This window comes from Porites lutea, chromosome 4 (assembly GCF_958299795.1).
Source record: "Porites lutea chromosome 4, jaPorLute2.1, whole genome shotgun sequence".
NCBI lineage: Eukaryota > Metazoa > Cnidaria > Anthozoa > Scleractinia > Poritidae > Porites > Porites lutea.
In genome coordinates this window covers 24,703,748-24,731,312 of record NC_133204.1, presented here as the reverse complement: position 1 = coordinate 24,731,312, position 27,565 = coordinate 24,703,748, and the positions used below count along the sequence as shown (strand labels likewise).

Genomic DNA, 27,565 nt, shown 5'->3' with positions numbered 1-27,565 from the left:
AAAAACGGCTTTGTAGCAGACTATCATTTAAATGCCGTGTCACGCAAAAGCTTAGAAAAGCCAAGGACCCTTTTGAAGCGAAAATTTGTATGAAAATTTGTTTTCAGCTGCTCAGGTACATCATGAAAGTAAAATATCGGTAGGATCGATAGTTTTGCAGTTTGAATTTTAGTGACGTCAAGTGAAAACCGACAATACGGGATCAATACGGGTGTTTCACAAGAAAGGTTTTGCACTTACCCTCGTTATGAAAGTGAGAGTTTGATTGTTTGGGTGCCCTGTGCTAGAATTACTCTTTACCCACCACCCACCCATACAGGGCTTCGAGAAGGAGAAAGTAGGATATACAGAAGATTGCTAACACAGGAGAATACAGTGTAGCGCGATCTCCGGAAAGTTTTGGATAGTGTGAAGCTTGCCTTCAAACACCAGAAACATGTCTAAATCACTAGCAGAGCTATGTATGTTCTGTATCGCCAGCAATCTCCAAAATGTTTCTCGCTTAGGAACGTTTTTGTCCAAGAACGACAACGAAGTCCTACTGGAATTGCTTTGTGATCATGACATGTTCACAGGGAACAATATGCCACATATAACGTACCAGCTTCTTACATCTCGGCTTGAAAACATTGCATTCTGTTACAGCAATCAGGTGGACGATACACTGCTTCAAAATGTTGCTCTCTGCGGTTGTAAGCTGAAGTCGTTTACGCTCAAAGAATGTCCAATGGTTTCAGGTATTTATTGAATACATACCACATTTACTCCAATAAGCACTGTTATTTACACCATACTCACTATTTGTTTTGACTCTGGTTTGGAGCCTACAGTTAATTTTAGAAATCAACGCAACCTACAGATTAGTTAAATAGTTGTCTGGTAACAGATACGCTGTGGCAATATGGCCAGTAACCGGTCAAGGTTTCCAAAACACTAAATGGCCGGCAGTCCTATATTCTCTGACTTTTCTAAATCGACATATGATAGTTTAGATTAGCTAGAATCTTTCGATTTTGTGAAATTTACTGAGAATATAGGACTGCCGGCCATTTAGTGTTTTGGAAACCTTGACCGGTTACCGGCCATCTAGCCACAGCGTAACAGATAACTAATCACTTAATCTGTAGGTTGCACGCTCAATACATGATTTCCAGAAGCAATGTCAAACTATGTTTGTCGTTAATGTACATTTCCTCACTAAGCGACAGCTGAAGGCTTTTGAGCAAAGCAAGGTTTTTGTTGAAATTTGCATTGCGCATGGCACCACAAGGATCATTTTAAAAGCAAAGTGCTTTGGCCATGAATTTCTCTCTTTGTTTCTATCACTTGAGGCATCCGTAGTTACCTTGTAACAACAATACAGCGTGTAAACCAAACTGCCACAAACCTGGCCCAGGTGTTGTAGTGGCAGTTCGAAAGTTTAAGAAATGCTTTTAGCAATGAATTTTGAAGGTAGAAGAGAAAATGGGAGGGATTTCGACTACAAGCTTTAATATAACAGGGAAGCATTTGCATCCTACTTTGCAGATGAGTTGTATCAGCTTTGTTGGGCATATGTTCTTTAAATGCGATGAAATGCGTTTAAGTTCGATTGTCTACCGTTAAATGCCGGGTTATTCTCCATTTATATCGGTCTGATTTCGTTAGAATGTGGCAACTAGGTTTCGCCTGTCACCGGTCACACCAGGCCAGTGCTGTCTCCAAAAATGTAAGGGGATTACCGTCTTGGTCGGCACAGCTGGATATCCCAGGGAGTGGGATGGATCAGGCTCGGGGGGAGCAAAACTACTGGGTTAGGAGGAGCTATTTTGACACAACCCCTTCAGCAAGGAGCAGTGTTTACTAGAGGCCTTGACTGGCAAGTACCTTGTTCTTAATTTGCCGTAGCGAGCTGAATCAGGCCTCTGCTGGCAATAATTATCATGATAATTGCAGAGCTCAGTGGGAGGTGCAGACTGTTACGCAGTGTGCTGGGTGGGAAGGGTGAAAGGTTTGGTACCAAGGACTTAAGCTTAATAATAGCTAACAGCTAATGTCCAGGGCCGGGTTTTTCGAAGCTGGGTTAACATAACCCAGGGTTAGTGCGAAATTTGAACTCATAGTAATTTCGTAATAGCTTCATACTCCAGTAATACCTTACCTGGCTACTGCCAAGGTGTCTAGCAACTGTGTTCAACTTATTAACCCAAGGTAAAGTTAGAAACATGTGAGAAGACAGAACACACAAAGTCTTTCATCCAAGAGGGAGGCTGTCTAACACCAACAGGTCAAAGAGAAGGAGGAGTTTTCATTGCTTCAGAAGGGAGGGTAGGATATTGGGCAGTGACTGTTGGAGGTGCCAGTTCAATTTCTTTTGATGCTTCTGTGGTTGGTGACCCACCCTTCTGTTTATCTGGGGTGTCATTATAAGGGTCTGGCTGGACAAGCTTTTTCATGTGGCTTGTGTTGTGTATCTTTCAGTGTTTCACTCCTGATCTTCTATTATAACCGCATAACCTTTCTTTTGAATCACTTTGTATGGTGCTGCTCTTGTTAAGCAGGATCTGATAACCTTCCACTTTGTCACTGTATTCTGCTGAGCACTTCACATCCGCATACTCTTTTTTCCTGAGCTTTGTGTGTGCATCCCTTTGTGGAGAAGTTGTTGCCAGTGGGCTTCACTGATTTCGTCTGTGGGGATGGTTACCCTTGGGAGCTTGTCATTGAGTCACCTGCCCATCAAAAGCTCTCTCTTTGCTTAGTAATTGTTAGATTGTTATACTATTTCTTTTTAAAGGATTTAACATTTGTAACTTTCTTTTGATCAGAGGACAGTTCGTTCCAATTTCTAATAATTGTTCTCACGCTAAAAGTGTGGCCTTCCTCTGTGTCTTTCAGTTTCCCCAGGCCCTCAAAAAACTTTGGGAAACTTAGTCATAAGGGCTGCTTTTTGGTCTACAAATTGGGTATTTTCAAGATTCACATTACAGCGGTTTACATCAATTCCAACTTTAAGTACTGCAAAAAGGATTTCCAAAGTTTTACGACCAAGCAAATTAAAGTGGCAGCATCCCCTGGGACTATAAAAAATTCTGCAACTGTTGACTTGTTGGTTTGTGGCACAGTGACTCTTAGTTTACTGCTCCTCTCAAGCTCTAGGGGTTGAGAGTGTGTTTATGCATACACAATTCTATCATACTTTGCTAAAGTGGTTCCCGCCCGTATGAAAGAGACTAAAAAACATTTTCGGACATGAGATTACAGCTAGTCCCTGGATCTATAATAACACTAGTTAACTTATCATTTACATACAGTTCTAGTACTCTCAAGGCCTTTGCTAGTGGAAGAACTAAATACATAAAACACATCTTCTTTTGCTTCACCACAATCCTGTTACTGGGTGACAGTTTCCACTTTCTCCTGCTTTCTGCTTCTTCTTAGGATGGTCCTCCATTGGCTGCATTTGGGGTTCATGTCAAGTTCCTGTCTGTATTGACAATAAACTGCAAAATGGCTGACTTGGCCACAGCTTTCTTTCTTTTTTGTTTTCAAGGCTTTGTTCTGACGGCGCCCGGTTGCCTGAGGCAACTAGCATTTGGCCAGTGGGAGTGAAAAAAATTTCCTGGTCACCAGGCCCAAAACAATTATCCTAAAAGTTTCACTGACAACATGAGGAAGAAAGTTAAAGATGACCTATTTTGACAAATTAATAGGTTTGGTGCTGCAGCGGTTTCACTGTTTCACGGAAGTTTTCATGGGTTTTATAAACAACATGCAGCGTTCAGCAGAGCAATAAAATCAGTGTGCATACAGAACACTACAATAAATTGAAGCTGTCGTAAGCGACCACCTTGGAAATTCGGAAAAGTGGTCGTAACTAGAGCTGGTTGCTTATGCGAATGAGCCCTTGTAAGTCACCACATGGAAAAACAATAGAGGGTAAACGCTCATGAGAGATTCAGAAACTTATTACAGGGTCGTAACCAGGTAAATTTTTTCATCGCTGATCCCAATTTTTAGCTCCAAATTTGGATCCCTGATCCCAAAATGTAGCAAAATTGGATCCCTGATCCCACGTAAATTTTATGATCCCATAGAGAGATGTGTTCAAGTTATGTTTCCCCGACGTCGACTATCATTCATTAATAACAACTAGGCGTATTTACCTCAAGTAGATGTTTCTTTGTTCATTCTGAATCACGTTCTCATCTTGTCTTCCATGATGTATTAAGGAATTATTTGAATTCTGCTGCTTGCTTCTGAAAAATGATCGGTCCATTACACATTACCTGATTAGCTGACTTTTTCAAAACTTTCTAGGTTGAGAAATGTAAAACTCATATGATGCTATGAGCAATAGAAAACACTCTATAAAACAATGCGATAAAAATAGGCGAGATATAGACAACAAGTGAATAAAAAACTAAATCTCCACGTTTTGACGGCTTCAAGTTAAAGTCACATAAGAAATGAATAAAAGGACTGAATCTAAATATATGGCAAAAGAATCTATACAAGGCACGACACTTATACCATCGACTTTTCAATTATGAAGAAAGGTGGATCGAAGTTCGATTGTTTGATTTTAGAGACTTTGTTCATTAACGAATAGAATAAAATAAAAATTTCAAAACAGCTTTTTTATATAGCACTTCACATTGTGGTAATATTCCTTTGCTCTTGTTAGGGACGGACCATTGGATAAATATAGTTATGTAGGGGGTCCTTTTAACACGAAATTTCCACGACCTCTTTCCCAGTATGGATTGTTAGCATGGAAGTGATGGTGAAGGGCTTCGAAAAAACTGGACAGAAGTAAAGCACGCTTAAAATACTTTGGTTACTAGAATAAACAGTATCTAAACACTGATCTAAAGATCGAGTATGTGCATTTAGCATTTTATTTCTCCCACTGCCCACAATATTTTCGCTTATTTGCTTGCTTGATATCTGTGATAGTACTCAGTGATATACTTGCTGATACTTGGTGACAATGTGGTGATGTACTCGCCCGCGTGACTTTTACATGCACCGATCAGCTCATCATATAACACAGGGTATCAGATTTACAAAAAATGAATTAGCTTTACCTTGGTGGTTGATGCATTTCATGTCTGTGATGACGATTCGGTGAACGAGATCTTTTCGACTGAGATTTCCGAGATCTGCATAAAGAAAAATGTCCTTTAAGATCTGTCAAGGACAATGTATCTGATGCATTGTTCTCTATTACTCTATTTACTCCTTCTGACACAGTTGCGCATTGCAATAGTGGAGACCTTGTCACGGTTTTTGAAGCCATAACCGCGTGAGAAATTACAGTCTTTCTATGAGAATCTAATGCCGAATAATTTATCAAGCTGAATAGAGGAATTAGTAGAACACTTAACTGACCGGCTTGAAGATCGCCTTCGGCTTGCTGATCGCTGTGACTGTTCTCTCTGTTCTCTCGCTGGCGACCAGGAATAGGAACGTGATCTGGAAATATAACCAACAGTGGCCTTCAATTTGCGCACAGCATTTTACAACCATGATCTGAACAGAAAAATATGGCAAGAGTATGGTAAAAATTGCAAAATAGTAGTTAGATTTTCATACCATCGTTCTTGACTTCTTTTCCTTGACTTGCCCATCTTGCTCTTCTTCGAGAGTCCGACACAGCGGAAACCACAAATACGCGAGTAAATGCAATATGACCGGGTTTTATGAGCCTGCGAGACTGAGCACCCCAGCCAAACCCTTGTTTTCAGTAAAACCGCTGGACATCAACCATGAAATACGAGTAAGGTAAGCTTTAAAACTGCTGATTACGTGACGGAAGCGCTAAAATATTATAAAGCCAGGTTTAAGCTTTTTCAATAGACCTGAAAAGAGGTCTTTTTCCTTGCAAAACAAAGTATTTTAGTTTCTCATTAATAATGAAGTATCTGAAAAGCTCGATCCCTGATCCCTCAAAGACACACACAAAAAATGGCTGATCCTGATCCCATGACTTGTGACCCGGGATCCTGGGTCTATGATCTCGATCCCAGGACTCGATCCCATATACCTGGTTACGACCCTGTTATTAATAATTCATAAAAAAGAAAAGATATTAATATTAATGTTTAATGAGTGTCTTTATATCTGAACTTTATAATTTGAACTTTTACAAATACAGTACTGCTCTGTACAAGATCTTTATCAACGAACCATTAGTGCAGTTTGCAGTTTCATTTAAGTGTTGGTCTGTATGAATAAGACTCTGAGCGGTCGCTTACGAGGGTGTTAAAACAAAGGAAAAATCTGGTTGGGTAATCTCAAAAGTGATCATGGTCGCTCACAGGAGTGGTCGCTTACGAGCTTTTAAATACAAAGTTTAAGTCACAATTCAAACAGGGTTTCACCAAGTTGGTTGTAACTAGCTGGTCGCTTACGAGAGTGATAGTAAGGAGAGCGTCTACTGTATTTGATGTGCTTATTAAATAGTTTAATTGATCAATAAGATGTTCAGAGGCGACCAACTTTGAGGCCTGGGCACCCCAGCTGGAATGCTTGATTGCTCCCTGAAATTTTTCTTAGAGCACAGGCTTGTTGTTTTGTTTGTTTATTTGCTTTTTTTTCATATATTTTCTTTTCTCTATTGGCCTCTTGCGCTTTCTTCCTACTTCTGGCCATTAACCTCTGAGGTTCAGCGATTATCATATTTCTAGTTAAAACAATTTTTAGATTCAGCTTTATCGTTGTATCAAGAACTATGGAGGTCTTGGTAAGTGTTATCAGCCAAGGCGAAACACTTACGTGGACCTTGGTTATTCCTCATCCAGTTATTGTTATGATTTTACACAATTCTGTATTTGATTCAAGTTTATTTAATTTTGCAGGGGTGAAGTGTGGGGTGGGGTGGGGTGGGTGAGTTAACTAGTCAAGGTCCTTGAAAGTAATGCCAGAAGATACATCACCCAAACCTCTAGGGAAGTTCTTAATCTCCCTATCATGGCCTATACAGAAAGGCTCCACCCAAAAGGGGTACCTTTTTCGAGCTTCAGGTATACAAAAGGGTAGTTACATTGTATTTCAATAGTTGAAGTATAAAAGAGGGTAGGGAAATCAGTCATTCCAGTGTGTAAAAAGACTGAAAAGGGCTGGTGGAAGCAATTTCCTGGTTTGATGATTTATTTATTTACTGCAGTTAAATAAATAAAGATGTTTAATCACCACATTCTCACATTAAAAATGAATTACAATGTGCTTACAATATGCAGAAAAATTGCAAAAACTGGAGTGAAACTGGGACTGGAGTTTACAATATACATGTAATAATTAAAAAATAGTAAAACCTAGTAAAATAATTACAAGAATATGGTTCAATCATAGTTACTACAAGAGTTATACTAAGAATAACATTTTACTTTTAAAAGATGTTGCTTTGGCCATTAGGATAGTACTAAGGAAAAAGCTTTGCCCGAAGTGATCAGTTTTGCGTTTCAAAGACATCCAAGAGTTAGAATTTCTAAGAGAATAGTCATGGGCAATAGTCCCGATACTGAGTTCATTGTCCCTGTCCTCAAGTCTAGCGATTTCAGCAAGTTGTAAGGCTTCGTAGTATGAAGACCAGAATTATATTATCTTTAAAGTATGCATTTGGACCCTCTTCATTTCACTAGACAGAGAGGAAGGAAGGGGTCACACTGCAAAGTTCTAAATGAAGTATATGTGAAAGTGGTCAGTGGAAGGCGTATGAAAGGGGTACCTTTTCTGTCAAAAATGGTACATAAAAGGGTAAGCTAAGGGGTTGGGGCCTCCTTATATAAAACTTGTATTTTTTTTCTTGTATTTTGGGGTAATTTTCATGGGGTGTTTATTAGGCAAGGGGCATTTATTAGTGAGGCATTTAAATAAAAATTTCACAAAGGCATTTATTTGAGAGAGTGTGTTTATTAGTTTAGTACTGCTATCTTAATGGCCTAGGCTGGGTTTAATACTCTCCTGGTGAACTTTAGCAGGATCAGGTTACAGTAATGTTTCATAAACACTTAATGTCAGATCCTGAGGGAAACAGTTTTGTTTTCCAGAGAGTCCTGATGTTTCCCAAGACGAGTTCTCGGGAAACATCAGGACTCAAGGGAAAACAAAACTAACTGGTTTCCTGAGGGACGTGACATGTTGTGTTTTGTTAGATTTCGAGACTTTCACTTCAACAGCGACAAAAGAATAACCAAAGCGAATCAAAACAGTTGCCTTGAGTCTTATAAGAAACCCCTGGATGAATTATTTACAAAGTACTCTCCTTATATTATATGCATCTTTTTCCTCCACTAGCTGCTGTTTCTCTACAGGGATAACTTTGAAAATTGTTGCTTTTTAGCTTGAGGCTTCATGTTTGTCTTGTGGACTCTTGTTGTGTTCATCCCCAAAAGGGAAAACTGGCAGTGTTTTTCCCACCTTCTGTCACACCACTCTCCACCATGCTTTGATGATGTGCTGTAACATACCCCGAACAGGGTACAATTGCTCAAATGTATCACGATTAGGATACATTTGATTTTAGTCAAGGCTATATATGTGACCAAGAATTAACCAATGGCAGTCGCTGTTTAGTTGAGTGAAAGTCTAGGAATATGACACAATTACACCTAACTATGTCTCTATTTTGCTGTAAAATCTTAAGAACAAAGCAAAAAGGCAAGCATTGTTAGCCATGAGTTTATGTGGATTCCAGTGTAAGGGAAAACAGAAACTGTGTCTTCTGTTTTGCCTCAGATTTTAGAGCATTAGAGAGGCTGTTTGCAATTGCTTGTCCATAGCTTCAAAATGAAAACTAAGGACCAGTTGTTTAAAATGGAGGTAATCAGTCTTTTACAAAATCAGGGTCTAATCCATTTTTCTTTGCCCAATCCTATTATCTATTCACTGCTTGCAGTAAGCAGGTTCCTGAATTAAAGCATATAAAAACCGTTAAATAGAAAAACACTTATCTTCTTAAAGTAACGCACATAGAAAGAGATGTAGGGGTCCAGTGATTTCTAAAGCCATTGCAACAGTTAAGCCTGGTTCTAGTATATTGCTGACCCACCTGCGACATAGCCACTGGCACTGCCTGAACCTGTGCCACCTGAAACAACGGCCATTACAGGTTTTTACTGCTGGCATACCTGCGAAGTTGAACCCAAGTCAACTTTGCAGGCATGCTGATGGTAAATGCTAGGAAAGCCAATGTTGCTGGCAACTTCTGTTCTCATGCAGCAGGTAGGTTGGTGACATGGATGAGAACCAGGCTTTAGACTTTGTTTAAATTACCAACCCTTATTGTTTGCAATATACATAATAGTGCACACTTTGGTGACACCTGTCATTTATTAATCTTTATTATTATTATTATTATTATTATTCTTTTATTACTATTATTTTTCCAGATAAAGGATTATCTTCTCTCCTGAAAAGTCAAACAGACTTGGAACTTCTATTTGTGAAATGGAACTCGTCCCACACCAACTTAACTGACAAGTGCTTGACTACACTACATTCTTCAAAACTAAAATCTGTGACACTGGTAGCTCTTGACCAGCTAACAAACAATGGCCTAATTACCCTGGCCAAGAACTGTCCCAATATTTGTGAACTTATGGTCCCACGATGCAACCAACTCACTGATGGTTGCTTTCAAGCTGTTACTACACTTTTGAAGGGAGTGCTGGTAAGTGTTATTATTTTAATAACTGATATTCAATTGAGGGTGACCCTACACTGTATGTGAAAAGGGAATGACTTATGATTTGGGCTGTGTGATTGACATGTGACTTCAAACACCCTCCTGTAGTTATATTTTGGCCACTTGTTTTCACTTATTTTCTTATGAAGACAAAGTCAAACTTAGTATGTGGGCAGGCTCTATTGTGGATGATAATAGAGAGTTTAAGATACCACGACAGCAACAGCGGTGAAAATGTTGCTTAAAAAGTGAATTTGCGTTCTTCCAATCTCTTATCGTGATTATTCCAATTCGCTTACTTTGTCAAATGCAAGCGAGCTATTCTGAAGCTGAATTCCTTCCAATCATATCCAAGTTCAGAAAGAGAAAGAAAATTCTGTCGTCGTTCCTTCACGTCAGGTCCGTAAAACGTGAAACTAGGCATTTTCATCATCGTAGTCATGCAAAGACAGAGAAGAAAATTAATGTACAAAAAGCATGCTGAATGTGCAGAGTTGTTGTTTTGCCTATTCAACCTATTACTTTTTTTGAGGTTCTGGTTGCCGTTGCTGTTGTGGCATCTTAAACTCCCTAATATGAAAAAGAGAAAGTGAGTAAACACAAGTAGAGAGGGAGAGAGGAAGGAGAAGGGAAGCAAAGAAAGGGCCTGGGTAGGAGGCATTCAAGGGAAGTTTGAGTAGAGATGTGCTCCTGGGCTCCCAGACTCGCGGGGCCCCTCAATCACTAACCCTGTTTAAAACAAAAATTGTACATTCTTTCATCCAGTTTAAGACAAGAGACCTTATTTCATGATCCTGATTAACGTTTTTTTGCATAAATAATTAAAAAGATAATAATAAAAAAATAACTATTTACTTGTATGGTAACCACAGATGTAGAGTTGTCATTACCAACCTTCACACTCTTGTTATCTAAGTATTTCCAATTTTAAAAGACATCCTGTTGATGATGCTAAATACGTACCGGTAGTTAAATTACTCTGTTAAAGACCCTCAAATCATACCCTGTTGAGCTCTGTTGAGTGGCCCATAACTGTTTAGTCCAAAAAGGGAGTGTCCCCTTAGGAGAGGGAGTTGCCGTAGACAAAACCTTATTAGCATTATTGAAACTGCATGGTGAGACTGATTCAATATGCTAAACACAGTTTGATAGGTTGTGAGTCGTTGCTGTTGAATTGATTGGGATGTTATTAATTAACCCGCTCGGCTGGGAACTTTGCCGAAAAAGCGTTTTAAACATAGTAGAGACGTTTTTTGGTTACTGTCTGGCTATAAAGAGCTAAAACTTACCACAAAGCCATTGACAGACTAAAGCGGCCTTCTGATCCACATGCAAAATATTAGGATCTGAAGTCCAGGCAAGAAAGGAAAATTTTGAAATTTGCTTTCTCTCCTCCCCTCTTTTATCGCTTTTCTTGCGTTCCTTTTTTTTCCCTTGCTGGGCATTTAGTTGGCCTCATTTTGGTGGGAAACGTTTTTCGGAAAGCCTCTAGGATCTTAGGATTAGGTGAAAAGGAAGGTAGGTGGGTAGTGGAACAAGATTTTAATGGGAATTTTTAGGTCGATGTTACATGTTTTTTGCCTATTTCTCCGACCCCCATGACTGAGTTGTGTTCATTCTGGAATGGTTTGAAAGATGTCTTCACCCTGCACAAGTCAGCTGACAGAGTGTGGGTTAAAACTGAGCGCTAGGAGGGACGTGGATCTGTACGTTCAGTCACGGGTGGTTCAGGGGCTAATGGGTTAAGACTTGTTGCAGACCTGCCAACCCCTAACAAAGGAAAATCTGGAGTCTCATGAAAAAAAATTGGGAGATTGTTCAAAAAGTAGTGACATTTTATTTTTTCCCTATCAAGATTAAACGAAACCTTTTTCCACTGGGGGAATTGAGTGTTTCTCTAAATCTTAATGGTCAACTTCTGTATTAGTATTAAGCAGAGGCCTTAACGATGAACAAAAGCACAAATCCATAGCTCTATCTTTGATCACTTTAGTTTATGGCTTAAGCATTCCTCATTAAACTTCCATCTTTATGCAAAAAGGTATCATTTCATTTCGGAATGATTTTTCACCAAAAACCGTGGGATTGGTAGTCTTGTCATGAGACCGTAAGAAAAAACAAAAAATCGAATACTCAGGGTAGAGTCGTGACAGTTGGCAGGTTTGTCGTTGTAGCTTTAATGGTCAAATGTGGCACGGACAATATATATATAAGATTTTACATTTATGAGGTTAACCTTAAGATTTTGATTATTTCCATTTCAACATGGATAATGTAAAAGAAGACTAAAATTGATTTTTGAAATTAGTAGGTTTAAGTCAGAAAATTCCTTTACTCAAATTCTATATTTTATTTTATGTTTTCTTTGCTTATAGTTCACGATTAGCAAGCTACCAGATTTCGCCAAATTAGAATTGCCTATAAAAGACTCCCACATTGTTCCCTAATTTCGGAATGCTCAACACTTGTGTGTGTATCGAGATCACTGAGATTGAAAGGCTTTTTGACTGTGTATACTCTCATGATAGAGGTTTTAATAGTAAAGGGATTAAGCATTTCTTGAGGCAGATGAAGTTTGCTATTTTGCTTTGTATCACATCAGACTTTGGTGTGCGGTAACAATAATGCATGCAAGTCTTTTTTAGAAAAACTGTGTTAGCCACCTTAATAAGCAAATTTAATACCTTTGCCAGGAAGTATTGGATCTGTCTGGAGTTCATCTGTTGACTGATCTGAGCTTAGTAGCCATTGGCTCGGGAAGCTGTCCTAATCTTAGAGAGTAAGTGATTAAAGTTTTAATATTAGCCTACTCCTAAGGATGTTTATAGATGATGATCTGTGCATAATAATGTGAATGACCAACAAAAATACAATGAGGTCTTATTGCATGAGCAAGCAATTTGAGACTTGCTGAGATTAAAGGTCAAACACTTTTTCGTTTGTGGAGAGTTTATATCTAAATTTGCATATACTTGCTTCCATGGCTACACAGGCATAAATAAGGTACCTACCCAGCATTGCTCAATGTACCCAAGGCCCCTTTGGTGTTTGCTTCCCCTGGCTTAACCTTGAGTGTAAATTCCTGGGTAGAGTATTACTAAACAGGCATGCAGCTATTATGCAGCTGTGAAATGCTGGTATGTTATTTAAAATGTGCATTTAAGTGCAGTTGTTTCAGGATACAGTGGCCATTTCTATTACTTCAGGACTGAACTTTGCGGCAAAAATTGACAGCACATTTTGATTGCAATTTCAGCAAAAAAATGTTTAAGGGAACCTGCTTGCTTCAGTTTAAGGATCTGGTGTGTTTTGGAATACTCGTTAACGTAAATCAAAAATTAAATATAGCAAGAATAGCAAATTTAAATCAGCAAAAAAATTGATTCAAATGGTGAAAAAGCAAAGACAACCCTTGAGAAATCGCAAAAGTAACAAAATAAGGAATATGGTAACGTTTGTTCTTGTCAACATCAATCGCAGATACAGCGAAAGTAACAATATCATCAAATGAAAGGTCTTTAATCAATCAGGTAAGGCAAAGAAGGCCCTTGAAAAGTTCGCGAGTTTAGCAATAATCGCAAAAGAAACAAAGATTTTCTTATCTATGCGAATACTTCAGTGTTATAGATTATCAAGTCAGAAATTTGACGAAGGGGACGTTTTATTTTCAGCACAACAATTGACACAACCGTCATGTATGTGTGCGGCTTCGTTTTATTATCTATGGAAATCAGGGGTAAGTCTTGCTGCATTAGTTTTCTGCTCCACTGCGTATCAGTTAGTAATTTAAAACAACAATTACCATTACAGCAGGAACAATATGGCGGGATTCAGGGACCGCGCAGCAAGTTTTCGAGTGGGGGGGGGGGCTAAAGAAGAATGCGTGAAGGAATAATTTTTGGGGGGGGGGGGGCGGGGGGGGGCATGCTTGTGGATTTCTATTCAATTTCTCTAAAGTGACGGAGAATGCGAATAACGATAAAACTATTGATTTTTTCCACATCTTCAGTGATGTTGCTATCGGGTCTGAAAATTCACCATCACTAAATTGAAATATCATAGATTGTTATGTTGTACTACTGATATCAACCTTTAATTACTAAATAAGCCAGAAATCCAACGATTTTGCTTGAGCTGCCTTGAACTCAAGGCTGTATAATTACTGAGCAATTATTGCACGAGGCTGAGTACGATATGAAGAGTTATGCAGATCGAGGGGGTTATCCGCCAAAGCCGAAGGCTTGAGCCCGGTGGATAACACCCTCCGAGATCTGTATATCTTCATATCATACGAAAGCCGAGTTCAATAATTGTTTAATTATTCATTCAAAATATTTACACGGCAAAACAAAACGGTAACTGAAAATAATTTAGTGAATGAAAATTCAATTATAGAACAGATTCAGAAAAAAGTAGCAAAAATTATGCAGAGTTTACTCACCGGATAAAGAAGGTTTTCCATTTTGTTTGGAAAAGTAATCAGAAGATCAGAGATCTCTTCTTTGCATTACTGGTGGTATGTGAAGTCTCGTCGTTCGTATTTATGTTGCCGTGTACCATGTGCACTTCTTTGTTCGTAATAACCGCCGGATTGAATGTTCCTTGATGACCAGAGCTATACACAATTCTTTCGATGACAAAATGTTTTTATAAACAGACCGCGTTCAACAAAACTTGCAATTGGAATGCTCAACGAGCCGTTAAGCCTGAGATCAAAAGACGGACTTCGCGCTGATCGAGCTAAAATCAGGACGCACAATAACAAGAGAAACAATAACTTGATGATCTTCCAAAAATCAAGGTTGAAACTAATAAACAATTTGTTTGAGAATGGCCTTATAAACTAAACCCAGTTATTACTTTGGATCGAAATTGACCAATTACGAAACAACGCGTTTTCCTGAGAGGTCCGCAGGAAAAAGAAGCCATTTAAAAGACGTTTACCTCTGCTAGGTTAGAAGCGAAAAAATATTTTACAATTGTAACGACTAATGCTTCATTCTGTCTATTTATCTGCGCGTTTGTCTTTGCCAGTGACTCTGGTCACTTTCGAATTAACGATTTTTTGCTTTTTTTCACTCCGTTACTTTTGTTAAATTATTTTTTGTTAAATTTATTTTTATTCTTGCAAAAAAGTGGGGGGGGGGGGGGGGGGCTAAAGCCCCCCCAGCCCCTCCCTCTGCGCGGTCCCTGGGGATGATGTCAAAATGCAACATAAGAGATATCAGAGATTACACATCACGAGTAACTGGTTTAAGATAAACACAACAGTCAAGATGGCTGACCTGTTGAAAAGCACCTAATTTACCGTGTATTGCTGGTCAGGTGATACACAAATAATGACGCGCTAGGGTGGTCTAAGTATTTTTTCTGTTACATCCTTTTCTTTTTTAAAATAAGAAAACTGAAAAGAAGAAAAATAAAATTAAATAAAATCTATGCTTAAAAAAATGAAAAATTATGATGCCTCAGTCCTTGGATTTAAATGAGAACAAAAGCTGAAATGGTTCTTAGTCCCTAATTTGGCCTAAAGGTCCAATCGCCACTTCGGGTAATATAGGGCTCTGATCTGTCCGCCTTTGTAGTTCACGGTCATGGTGTTGCTCCTGTGGTGAAATTACAGGCGACACTGGTGGAACTGGAGCATGGTCAGGCTCGTCCTTGGGTAGATTCTGATGTGCACTTCTAACAAGAGACTGTTCTGCATTTAAACTTCATGTCCTGGAGATGGGCGAACTTGTAGCTGTGTCTGTTGCGGCGATTCTTTCTCCTATTTTCTACCTGAATCAAATAGGATCCTGTTGTGTGATGATGTCTGACTACCGTCTCTGGCTTCCACCCTCTGGAATCGGTCCAGGGCTGCATTCACACCTTCGTTCTGGGCTGTAGTTCCTTCACTTTGCTGCTTGCATGTCGGTCATGGTGCTTCTTCTGATCCTTTTTGGTCTTCTTCAGGTACATGGAGACATCCTTTTGCGTGACACTAGTAGGTTGGAACAAGCTGTCTATCATCGGTAAATCATTTCTCAGGCGACGTCCCATGAGCCATTGTGTTGGCGGCAGTTCAATGCCTGGTAGTGGTGTCGTCCGATAGTCAAGCAAGGCCTGATTTTTGTCCTCCTTGTTCTTTCGCCATAGATTTTTAACAGTCTGAATGACCCTCTTCGGTTCTCCTTTAACCTTTGCGTATGCTGGAAACCGTGCTGTTTCGCAAATTCTTGAAATTTGCTGCTTCTGAATTGGGGGGCCATTATCTAAGACCGCTTCTACTGGTATCCCATGGACTCCAAATTGCCTCTTCAGCTCTTCATTTTGGTAACTTCTTGGAACTTGCTGCGATAGCACACAGAGAGTAAATAGTGTTCCTCTTGAAATTCAAGCAGGTGAGTTCCTAGGGTTTCAGAGGCTCCGTAGGCTGTTTCTCGGCAAAATCTGCAGACACGCTAAAATTGGTGACCGTTTGCGCCACATCTAGACATTCCAGGCCAAAACAGCACCTCTCTAGCTCTTTGTCTGCATTCCTAGGTGACTCTTGTGGATCTGGCCAAGTATTTCAGGTCTTAAAACCTTTGGGACAGTCAAACGTCTTCCTTTGAAGAAGAGTCTACCTGCTGTTGTGGCTTCATCATGGAATGTACAGTCGGGTCTTGACTCCATAGCAACTTGCTACTTTGTGTCTGGCCATCAAATTCTCACCATTGTTAGGACTGCTTGTAGCTCTGTTTCTACTTTGGTCTCTTTCTAGAACTCTTCCTACTCTTACCGTGTTGATTTCCTGGAATTCTTCAACTTGAGTTTCCTCTACCTCGACAGTTTCGTGAAATCACCAAGGGGGTGACTCATCTCCACTGTCTCCTGAGTCATCTGAACTAACTTGTGAAACATCCTCTTCTTTTAGTTGATGCACTTGTTCTGATCTACAGAGCTTGGAATAATGATTCATCTTTTTGCAGAAAGTGCACAGTTGTCCCATTGTTGGACGTTTCTAGTGGGTTTTGTCGTAGCCTTACCTCCTGTGCTTGTTTTTCTTGTCTTGTCTTTCTTTTCCTTCCGAAGCTTTCTTTTCAGAGTCTTCCTTGTTTGTGCAATTATTTGAACGCTTATGACGACTCCGAGTTTCGCGTTTTCTTTGCTTACAACATCCACAGTCCGGTTTCGTCTTTTAGCAAGCTTCTTTAGACTGTTTAGATTTGTTTCATGGTTGCGACCAATTTCTGCAGCTCTCGCGAATCAACTCATCGTTTAAATTGAGGCACTTTGCACGAACTTTAGTTGCAACTGAACACAGTTGCGTCACGAACCATTCTTTCCTCTTGTTCTTGGTAAAAACGGACCTTCACGAGGATCTTCTTGATCCGTAAACCACATTATAAATGGTGTTGACTTTGTCCGGAAAATCGAGGGCCTGGAAGTATTGCCAACTCAAAAGCTTGTATGTTATGATGTCTTGGCTTTTTTCTCGAGTATCCTGGTGAATCAAGCCATGTCTGTTACACAACGCAAGTTGCAACGTGACAATTCTCCCCTGACCACAGCGAGTTTTCACCTCCACAGATCCGTGAACTTCTTTCTCACCAACAACTACTTTGTTTATGATGGCCAGTTCCATAAACAGAAACACGGTGCAGCTATGGAGGAAGACGATCTTAGATCAGTTAGAAACCCACCCTCATTATGGTACAGATAAGTGGATGATGCTTTCTCCGAACTACATCGCTGTGATGTGGAAGAGTTTTCCCAACATCTCAACCCGCGAGATCCGATTCACATCGGACCCAGGGGAAGACGGAAAACTACACTTCCTTGACACTTGCATCAAAATTGAAGAGGTTGGCTCTACCAGAATCACAGTATACAGGAAACCAACTCATACGGACGATGCACTCACTATCGACTGATAAAGGCTATTAAGCGATTTAGCTGAAATATCTCGTAGCAAATATTTTATACGTTCCAGTCTATTTCTTCTCATTGATATCGATGGAACACGAAATGAACGTTTTCTCTTCAAAAATTACTAGGGTCATTGAAATGTGTATACCTCGTTCTTTAGGCAATAAATACCCTCTGGACCTATCAAGTCAGAAATGGAGAGGAGGGTAGTTATATTTGGCACAAGAATTGACCAAACCATTATGCCTGCTTCGTTCTTTTAGCTATGGATGCGTGGTCTGTAATTTACCATGAACAACAATTACCAGAATCAATGATACACCCTGGAAGGGCTTTCTTTACCTTACTTCTTAATAACACTGAACTATTACTAAATTTGTTATTGTTATTAATTTTGCGATATTTGCAGGCGTCTGACATATTTTCTTGTGAATAATTGTTTGTTGATAAAAAATTGCAATAAAACAAACAAATTTTTGTTGCAGAGTTCAATCCTGAACGTTCTTTTCTGTTACCTGTGTGCGATATTTATGTGCAAAATGGGTCTTAATAGCACACCTCACCTTAAAATGCTGTGCCCCACTGTTGTTATGTTAACAGCAATTTGTCTAAGTTAATATCCAATTTTGCCCATATTCAAGCGTGGTTAGGGTGCTTATCTTGCATTAGTCAGAACTGGTTAGCCAGACTAGTCCAGTCCATACATATAGAGAATTCCACTATTAATCAGAAGTGTCTATAAATCAGATCACTTATTTTTTCAATGTAGCAGTCAGCGATGGATTTCCTTACAGTGTCCTTGATAAAGGAGGTTTTTTCAAAACTTTAGATCAACACAACCATAGAACTAGGTGGTGTGTGTTTTAATGGTCCATTTGAGCTCTGATATGTTGTACTATTTGTTTTCTCACTGCAGGCTTTATCTTAATGGATGCACCATGATTTCTGGTGTAGGAATACAGCAGGTACTAAAATCAACAGTTCAACTAATTAAGTCAGCAAATGGTTAATTCTTGATATCTTGAGCATAAGAATTGTTCCACTTTCTGAGAAAAAAAAAACATATTTACCAACTTGCTCAAACATAAATATTTTGAAAACTCAGCGCTATTCGATCTCATACATATACTGTAATTCGTAATGTTTGCTCTCATTCCTTTTTTTACATGATTGAAAGAAATACTTCGTTAAATAAAGAGTTTTGTACGTTTGGATAGCAAATGTCGATATGATGTAAGAAAGAGGAGTGAAGTTAGCTTACCTTTACTCCTAACGTGGTCTTTTGCATTTTCTGTGGCATTTCAGTCCCTTGCTGCCCCAACAACAAGTAAAGGAAAAAAAAAACGATAAATGCAAATCCAATGGCCGCCCGCAGCTGAATGCTGTCTGAATGTTTTTCCATTTTCTCTCATGCACTTCCATACTTCCTAAGTCATCCAGCCTCTAAGCCAGGTACAATGTAGTTTTGAAGATTGGTGGAAAAATAACAGTGAAAAAGCTTGCGCCTCTAATGGCCTTAAGTAACACAGTGAATTTCCACATGCGCCTTTAAATCGATATTGTCATAGAATGTCTAAAAAGATGTGGATCTTTATAATAAAAGCTATATTAAACTCAAATTAGTTACAAATGACCCTTGCCTTGGCCAATGGCATGTAGTATAAACGCGTGAATGTGTGACTGTATTCTGCTGTCATCTGCAATGTGTCAAGATATTTTCAAATTTTCGATGCTAGGCGAAAGGCAACTTAAAGAAAAACAAAGCGTCAGTGATCACAAAATTATCCCCTGCATAGCTAGCTTGAAAGCCTTTTTTTATTCATTTTCTTGGTTGAGCCCTCTAAGAAAGTCAATACTACAATTACTAAATTCAAATTTCGTATCTTGATCGACCACTTTTCCAAGATACTATGATGATGTTGATCTTAAGGCAAATGTAAAAATTTGAAGCGTCACCCTAGGTTATTAGACACAAGCGAAGTTGTCAAGTTTTGGTACTGATCGTTGAAAACTACCTGGCTTTTAGTTTTCCTAGGCGAGATGATACGAGGTGCAGGGAAGCAGAAGAAAAGGGACAATATTCCGAAGGCATCAGCGGCAGTTGACCATTAGATTTACATCTGCCTGGTTGTTTTTTCCTTTTTCGTTAAACTACTAACAGTAAAACGGGCAACAAAAACGTGCAACTTAATTTACAACATTGCTGTGAAACGATTTGAAGTGCTGTGTTGTTGAGTGCGTTGTGCCACCCACATTCAAACCTGTCTTGCAACCAGTAGTCACGCCATACACGAGAGTTGCGTCACTGGTCGCCAGTAAAAGTCGCAACTTGCAGATTTTGTTGCAAAAAGTAGAACTGCGCCTTACTTTCTGCAGCAACTTTACACAACCTGCAACAACCTTATTGCTGCAATACAGGTTGATTTGTGGGTGGTAAAACGCGTAACATAGCTATTCAACTCTTTTTGCTGCAATGTTGCAAAACAATTTTTACGGTTTTGTTTCTCATTTTACCATTCCTTTAGGGCTGTCAGCAGCTCAACGCAACACGCAATAGACCACACTAAGAGTATAAAGTCCCATTCATACCAAGGCTTAAACGTGTTTTGACGCTGTTGTATTTAGTTAAACAGGGTTTCATTTTCTTGGTCTGATTGTCAGTTGTCTGTGTCAGTTTATTTATTTGCCAGAAAAAAAAAAAGTCATTCAATACGTTGCATACATGAAAAAAGTATTGGTTGAAGGTTAAAGGTGATGTAAATTAGATAAGTAAAAGAATTAGAAATTTTTTTCTGGCAAGGAATCTGAAATTGAAACTGGGGGGCTTATTTCATGTTCAAATATAAGTCAGGATAAAAAGCAAACAAAACAAAACCCTCCAGACGGAAATATGCAGCAAACTATAATAAATTTCTGACAGTCTTTGGTTAGAGGACCAAACCTCCATTGCGGTTTTTCTTTGATCTTTTTCACCAACACTGCATATATTGAACCACATTTACCCCTCTAGCAACCCTCACCCCTCCCATGACTATTTAGCATTTTCCTTTTCAAGACAGACTGTTTTTGAAAAAAAACAGCCTTTTGCTAATTGGAGATCACAGTAGAGAATTAAATTGCACTTAAGGATGTACATAATGAATGATTGTGCTTCAGGTGACGGAAGGTTGTCCTTCTTTGTCAAGTCTTGATATTGGCTACTGCTACAGAATTTTAAACAAAGGCACCTCATTTGTTGGAGCAAGTGCTTTTCCCAAAACCTTGACAGAATTAACATTACACGGAGTGCAGATGTCTGAAGACTTACTCATTGAAGTGCTGAATCAGCTACCTTATGTCAAAGTTTTAACGCTGTGCGGCCTGAGGTCTGTAGATGATGATACATTAAATCAAGTGAGTGCATCTATCTCACTTTAAGTTTATAATTATTTACTATGTTGTACTCTTGTGCATCATTAAAATTTCCCTTATTGTTTTTGTATGTACTTAGTCTGCGTTATGATACAGGTGCATTGAGCTATTCGTCCTAACGTTTTTTGGTTTTATCGTGATGGCTACAAAAATTTAGAAAAAAATATCGTGCAGCAATAGTAAATAATCCAATTTCACTGGTGATGAACCTTTTTTACGAAAGTAGCGCTTAAGTGGACCGTACTGTTCAAAGGAAATCGCGTGCAGTAAAAAATTTGGCAGATTTTTTTAAACTGAAATTTATTATCGGCTATTGTTGCTATAATACGTTTGCCATGCAAATTTCACCGAAATCTTTGGAGCAGTAGCCAGTAAGACCTTCGAAATTCAACTTTGAAATCGTTTTGAAATTTAAAAAACGAATTGCTCTGAGGAAGCTGACCGAGCCACTAGTTCCATTTTTTAGGACAAGTAATTCAATTCTTAAGAAAAAGGTGATTGCCTATCGTGCTATTCTTGGAAAGGTACTTTTTAGTTATGGAAGCACTGTAAATTGCTCCAAACCTTGCTCTGAAGTTGAATGACTTGTTCCTCGAATGATTCCTTGTTCTTGGAATATTCCTTAGCGGTTTTTGCTGAAACTCCTGCTACATACATTTTAGAGTATTACAATGCATTTTCATCGGCTTTAGTGCGTCTAAAACTGAAGAGTACTTTTTAAAGAATAGCCTGATTGGTAATAAGCTGTGTTTTAAGAATAAGCAAACGTTAGACTTACTTCCCGAAATTTCGGACTGGTAGAAAGCAATCAAAACAAGTCTTAAATAAATAAATGAATAAATGAATAAAGAATAAGCAAACAATAGAATTAGTTCCCGAAATTTCGGACTGGTAAAAAGCACTCAAACCAAATCTTAAGAGCAAATGTCTGTAAAAATCGAGCAAAATCGAAACTTCGCGGCCAAAGTCAAAAAATCGTTTTCGCTCATATCTTGTCCCTAGTTAGGTATTAGTAACTAACTAAACGTGGTGTCGGTAGTTTGTTTTTCAAAAGGCCTCCTCGATTTGGAGAAAATCGACAAAATCAATTTTCGTAGTCGACAACTTGAAACAACCAAAATTTGACGTAAAATCAGGCGTTCTCAAGACTTCCTTCGCACGCAAACAAGAAGAAAGCGGGTAAAATATTCCGCGATAAATCAATTTATAAAGGGTTCTACTTCTGGTTTGGAAGATAAACAATTTTATTTTAGTTTGAATTTTTTTTCAACTAAACGAAATTTAAATTTAGGCTGAAAGTTGCGTTTTATATTTTAGGCATGCGCTATACCTTGGTTTTAGCTGAAATTCATGTTATTTCAACATTGTGCTAAAACATACACACGAATTGGCCTAGGTACCGTATTTATTCGAATAAGCGCCCAACCTCCAATTAGCGCCCACCTCGAATAAGCGCCCAGCCTCGAATAAGCGCCCTCCCCTCGTCCTCCCAATCAAACTCAAATAAGCGCTCACCCCCACCCCACCCACTTGAGTGAATAAATATTAATAAGAGACTTTCCCGAGGACGAAGTTTTCTTCAGATGTATTTTACAGAAACCTTGCTTCGTTACTTCCTCGCGGTTTGTTATTAGCATTTATTGTTTTGTTGCAAAATACACATACTTCACTTGCTGAAAATGGTAAAAATTTAATAAGCGCCCAGCCTCGAATAAGCGCCCACCTCGAATAAGCGCCCCCTCTCAAGGTCCAAAAATGTAATAAGCGCCCAGGGCGGTTAATCGAATAAATACTAAATTTGTACGTCACACGAACCTTCTGAAGTTGAATAGATTTTACTTGCAATATGAGACTTTTCAAGAACGTCGGATGGTTGTTGCTCGACAGGTCACGATAGCTGGGCTCTCCAAAAGATACTTAACTCACAATTGCACTTGTATTAAAGAAATTTGTGCTGGAACTTTTTGTTACCTCAATGAGTTTCTCGTTCTGGTTAACTGTTATCTTGTTTTCTGCTGGTTTGCGCCGTGTTCCCAAGCTAATCAACCGATGATCCAAAAATTCGAGGAAACGTGGTGCGCGAAATTAAGCTCATACAGAACATTTCATGGTATTACTGACCTTTCTTTTCGATCAAACTTTTACATCCATTGCCATTTCAAAATTCTAGGTCTCACAAGAACTGCGATTTTGATAGTGAAACTTTCGGGTTGCCGATACACCTTCGGTCGTAATGCATCAGTCAGTTGCATCTGTCAGTTCAGGCTGCGCCCAGCACCCCCCCGACCCCGGGCTACTCCGGTCAGTCCCGAGGGTGGAACATTTTTCAAATTTTGTGCTGCCCGGGGTCCGGGCATTTGCCGCACGCGGTTTCCTATCAGAAAATAACTACACAGAGGATTTTACTGGGAAAGAAAGCAGGTTGGCTCATCTGTCAAGGAGAGCTGGAATTGACTGCATAAAAATCTGTTCCAAAGTGTTGCGTGACAGGATTTGCGGCCTTCCAATCGAACCATTTGAGCGATGCATCTATCCGAGGACTTTCTATATTGTCCTTGCCAAAAATAGCATATTATGCTACTAACAATCCAAATCATGTCTTTTCCCCTAAGTTTTCTTAGGGGAAAAGTATGCTTTCTAAGTATGCTTTCATACAATACTAAATAAGTCCAAAAATATCGTTTTTCACGTCAAATCCCCCCGTTGTCTTGTATTTGCCTTTTATTTACTTTTGGCTTCAATCTCTAGCTATTTCACCGCGTTATATATCAGACCGCAGTCTTTCCTCTCGCATATGCAAGTTCCATTGTTTTGGATTACAGTTTTCTTAAAGATTCTGCAATTATCTTTCAGTATATTTTTTTCTAACTTGATCATGGTTCGTCAAACTCTTGTTTCTGTTTGTAAACAAAGGAACTCCTCCATGCGACAACCCCGTTTATACGACCACCTCTTTATTAATACCATAGTTTTTCGACGCAGTCGTGATAATCTCCGAGTCATTTTACTATTTTGAAGACCTCTTTAATGCGACCACCTCGCTATCATGGCCAGGAGTTTATGGCCCAAAGGTTGTCACATCAACAGGGTTCCACTGTGTTTTTTAATTTCAGTGTTCCACCTTATATTATAAAAACAAAAAGATATGCGTCAGCTGGATTATGGCAATTAATGTAAAGAACTAAAATTAAGGATCCGCTTATATGAAGAAAATTTGTCTCGAGCAGAAGGGTCAACCGCCCACCCGAGCTACCCTGGATGAGCCAAACTTAAATTACAAAAAGTTGGCTCGGCTAGAAGGGTGACCCACCTTATCCAGTCACCCTTTTGTAATGGTAGGGTCAGCCTCCTAGCCGGGCCAACTTTTCTCCATAAACACTTTGCGCGCTTTCCATTCAACAAAAATCCTGTTTGAAATTTCGGAAAATCCACGTGCCCAGTGGAACGGTACATTCCGGTTGCACAGGCCAAACCAAAGCCACTGCGAGTTTGGTTATCGTTTGGTTATCGTGCTTGTAAGCAGGATACAGCATCGAAGCTGCCTTTTGAAAAACTAACTACACCACGTTAAGTTAATTACCGTACCTATCTATAAACACGATATGAGCGAACTTTTATTTTTGACCGTGACCGCCGGTTGCTCGATGTTTACAGACATTTATTCTTAAATAAATGACTAAATCAATCAATCAATCAATCAATCAATCAATCAATCAATCAATCAATCAATTATATAAAATGAGGTATTATACCAATCTCTTTTTACGATGTTAAGTGGTGTAATTTTCCAAAAAGAAAATCAGGAGTCTCTCTGTAGGCAAAGGCCTCAGCTTCCTTGACTTTTTGTTGAAGGCAAGAATCAGATTGCCAAAGTTATCATCATAGATTTGGAAATTTAAGAGAAAGAAACAAGAATTTTTCAATAATGTGTTTTCTTGTGAGAGAAAGGTCGACAGCAAAGAGAGTCTACTGTTGGTTGCATGATGCAGAATCAATTCCTTGCAGGGTGGCAACTATTGACAACACGTTCATAAAACCATTTTCTCAAGATTGTTTCAAGAACCGTTCTGATTGTTACTTGTACTAATTCTGCATACTTCCTACAGTTTTGTTTCTGACAGTACAAGTTGTTCTTTAATTTTGTACAGATTTGTTTGGCTGTAGGCCGGACCTTGACGTCTTTGGATCTGAGTGGTTGTACAGTCTTGACAGATGCAGGTCTTTCGGCCATCAGCAAACATTGTCAAGTCATTGAATCTCTTAAAGTTTCTTTCTGCCCAAACATTACTGGCCAAAAACTGAAGCCATTGTTCAATTGCCCCAAAAGAGGTCCAGATATTAAAACATTTGTGGCTAATGGATGTAAAATGGTCAGTATGTTATTATTTTCTCTTTGACTAGAATGTTCATTTAAATATTATTATGATAATTATAATCATCGATAATTGAAATTTGTGTTGTAAAACCCCGTTACAGTATGCCAAAGGGACATGTGCTATCTACATTGTCTGTATTATCTGGGTGACTGTATTGAGCAGGCCATCACTGTAAATGTCACAGCCACATGCTTCATTGATAATGTCATATATAACTCCAAAGCAGCTCAACTGAACAAACCTTTACATTTGACTAATAAGTTATAGCTGTTTTGGGGTGAAATTGTTTGTTAAGTTGTTCAAACACAGCAGTGAAATCATTTAAAAGTAGCGGTTTGTGACCGTCATTTCAGTTTGCAGTTCAGTCACGTAACAGACTATTGTCCTTTTCATGAACTTTAGGATGGAAAAAGAAAACTACCCATTATTATTTGGTGTTTGCAAAGGGAGGCTTTTTTGATAAAATAATGGTTGCAATCAGATTCATGTAAGTTTAGTATCAATAGAGTCTACCATTTTAATGACACCTTAACCTAACAGGCCTCTTTTGAGCTGCATAACAGAATATTAACCTAATGATGTAAGGAAATTGAAATACCCCTAATCAGCTCCAGTTCAGGGAAGTAAATTAATTTACTTATTACGGACGACTAGAGGAGCCAGCGATCCTAATCTAGGTTGCTATTACGCATGCTTGGCAAGCATGTGGCTTTTTTTAAGCTTCGTTTGGACTTCCACTAAGATTGAATGGAATGTACAGAACACAATATTATCACGCGCGTTTGGATTATCTATCACGTGAAACTTGCGCAAAGCACAGCGTTGGAGAAAAAGCATTTGAACCTTCGATGGTTGTCGCCCGCACCCCGTAACCTTTGGTTATTATCAGTTCAGTATTTATTTATTGTTGCACGTGTGTTCTGCAGTTTTCAGTTGAAGTTGTAGCTGAAATAGCAGCGTGTTGCCCTTCTTTGCATAATCTAAGGCTAGCTGGAATGAAGGACGTCGATGATCAGCTATTAACAGCAGTCGCTGAAAACTGTCATCATCTTGCTTCTATAAACATTAAAGGTTGTGGCCAGGTATGAATATTAAACATATCATTGTTTAATGCTTTCAAAGATCTTTGGGAGCGTCAATTATATAACATAGGAACAAAGGAATAGCCCAGGTTTCACATATCAAAACATGACTTCAAGGCTTTGTGGTAATTCTTATTATGGTTTATGGTTTTCTTTGTGTTCAATTCCAATCTGGGAATTACAAGTCAATGGAATCGTGACAAATTTTCAATTTTGTTAGTGAAGCCACAGTCATACTAGAATTTTGTTATAATTAGTAACCAACTAACAGGACCTCCTGACCCTCCTCACCTTCCCAGGCAAGTAAAGCTTTAAAGAGAAGTCCTTTTTGAGTAGCAGTTGGGATCTGGTGACACACTTTTGATTAATAGACACAAGTGGATGAATTAATTTCCCATAAGCTGCATAGCTTTTTAAATCATCGTGCTTGAATAAGGGCTGTCTGTTTGTCTGTCTGTTGTTTTTCACAGTTGATTTTTGAATCCACAAATCATTTCTTTCTGCGAAAACTTTTTAGGACTGGTACTTGTCCATTTCTAGTCACTTTCTTACTATTATATGCTATTACAGTGAAACCTCTCTTCAGGGGAGACCCTCGGGACCAAGGCAAGTGTCCTCTGAATGGAGGTTGGGCTGAGGTTTCTTAGTAATTGACCAACAAATACACATTATTACTGGAGCCTAAAATGGTGACCGCCCTCGCAGGCTATAGAATGCGCTGCAGTCATTATTTCAAGCAGCTCGATAATGTATAAAAAATCATGATTAACTTATCTTTGTGATGTTGTGTGTCGAATTCTCACAAATGTAGTACATTCATTGAAGTGAGTTTATTCATGTTTTGAAAGCTGTCGCCATTGTGACTAGTGAACACTTAAACTTGTCGACCATTTTTGTGGTCAGTCACTTCTGACGTACTTTTGGTTTCTAAGGTGTTCCCTGAATGGAGGTTAAACCCAGGTTTCGGGGCCCAGAAAAAGTGTCCCTTACCTCTGAATAGAGGTGTCCTCTCAATAGAGGTAACAAATACAAAGATTATGGGGACATTTCTCTGGGACTAAATCTTGTGTCTCCTGAATGGAGGCGTCCCAAAGGAAAGGTTCCACTCTATTGTATTAAGCTGTCCCATTGTA

General features: G+C 39.0%; 1 protein-coding gene across 1 annotated transcript in view; it reads left to right on the top strand.

The window, feature by feature from the left end:
* Positions 1–312: 312 nt before the first annotated feature.
* Positions 313–27,565, top strand: part of LOC140933035 (uncharacterized) — a 39,384-nt gene continuing 12,131 nt past the window's right edge. Inside the window, exons 1-7 of the mRNA XM_073382549.1 lie at positions 313–737; positions 9,375–9,655; positions 12,364–12,449; positions 18,480–18,528; positions 20,720–20,956; positions 25,123–25,344; positions 26,277–26,432. Of these exons, the coding sequence (XP_073238650.1) occupies positions 437–737; positions 9,375–9,655; positions 12,364–12,449; positions 18,480–18,528; positions 20,720–20,956; positions 25,123–25,344; positions 26,277–26,432 (1,332 nt within the window). The 5' untranslated portion in view covers positions 313–436. The remainder of the gene's footprint in view (positions 738–9,374; positions 9,656–12,363; positions 12,450–18,479; positions 18,529–20,719; positions 20,957–25,122; positions 25,345–26,276; positions 26,433–27,565) is intronic.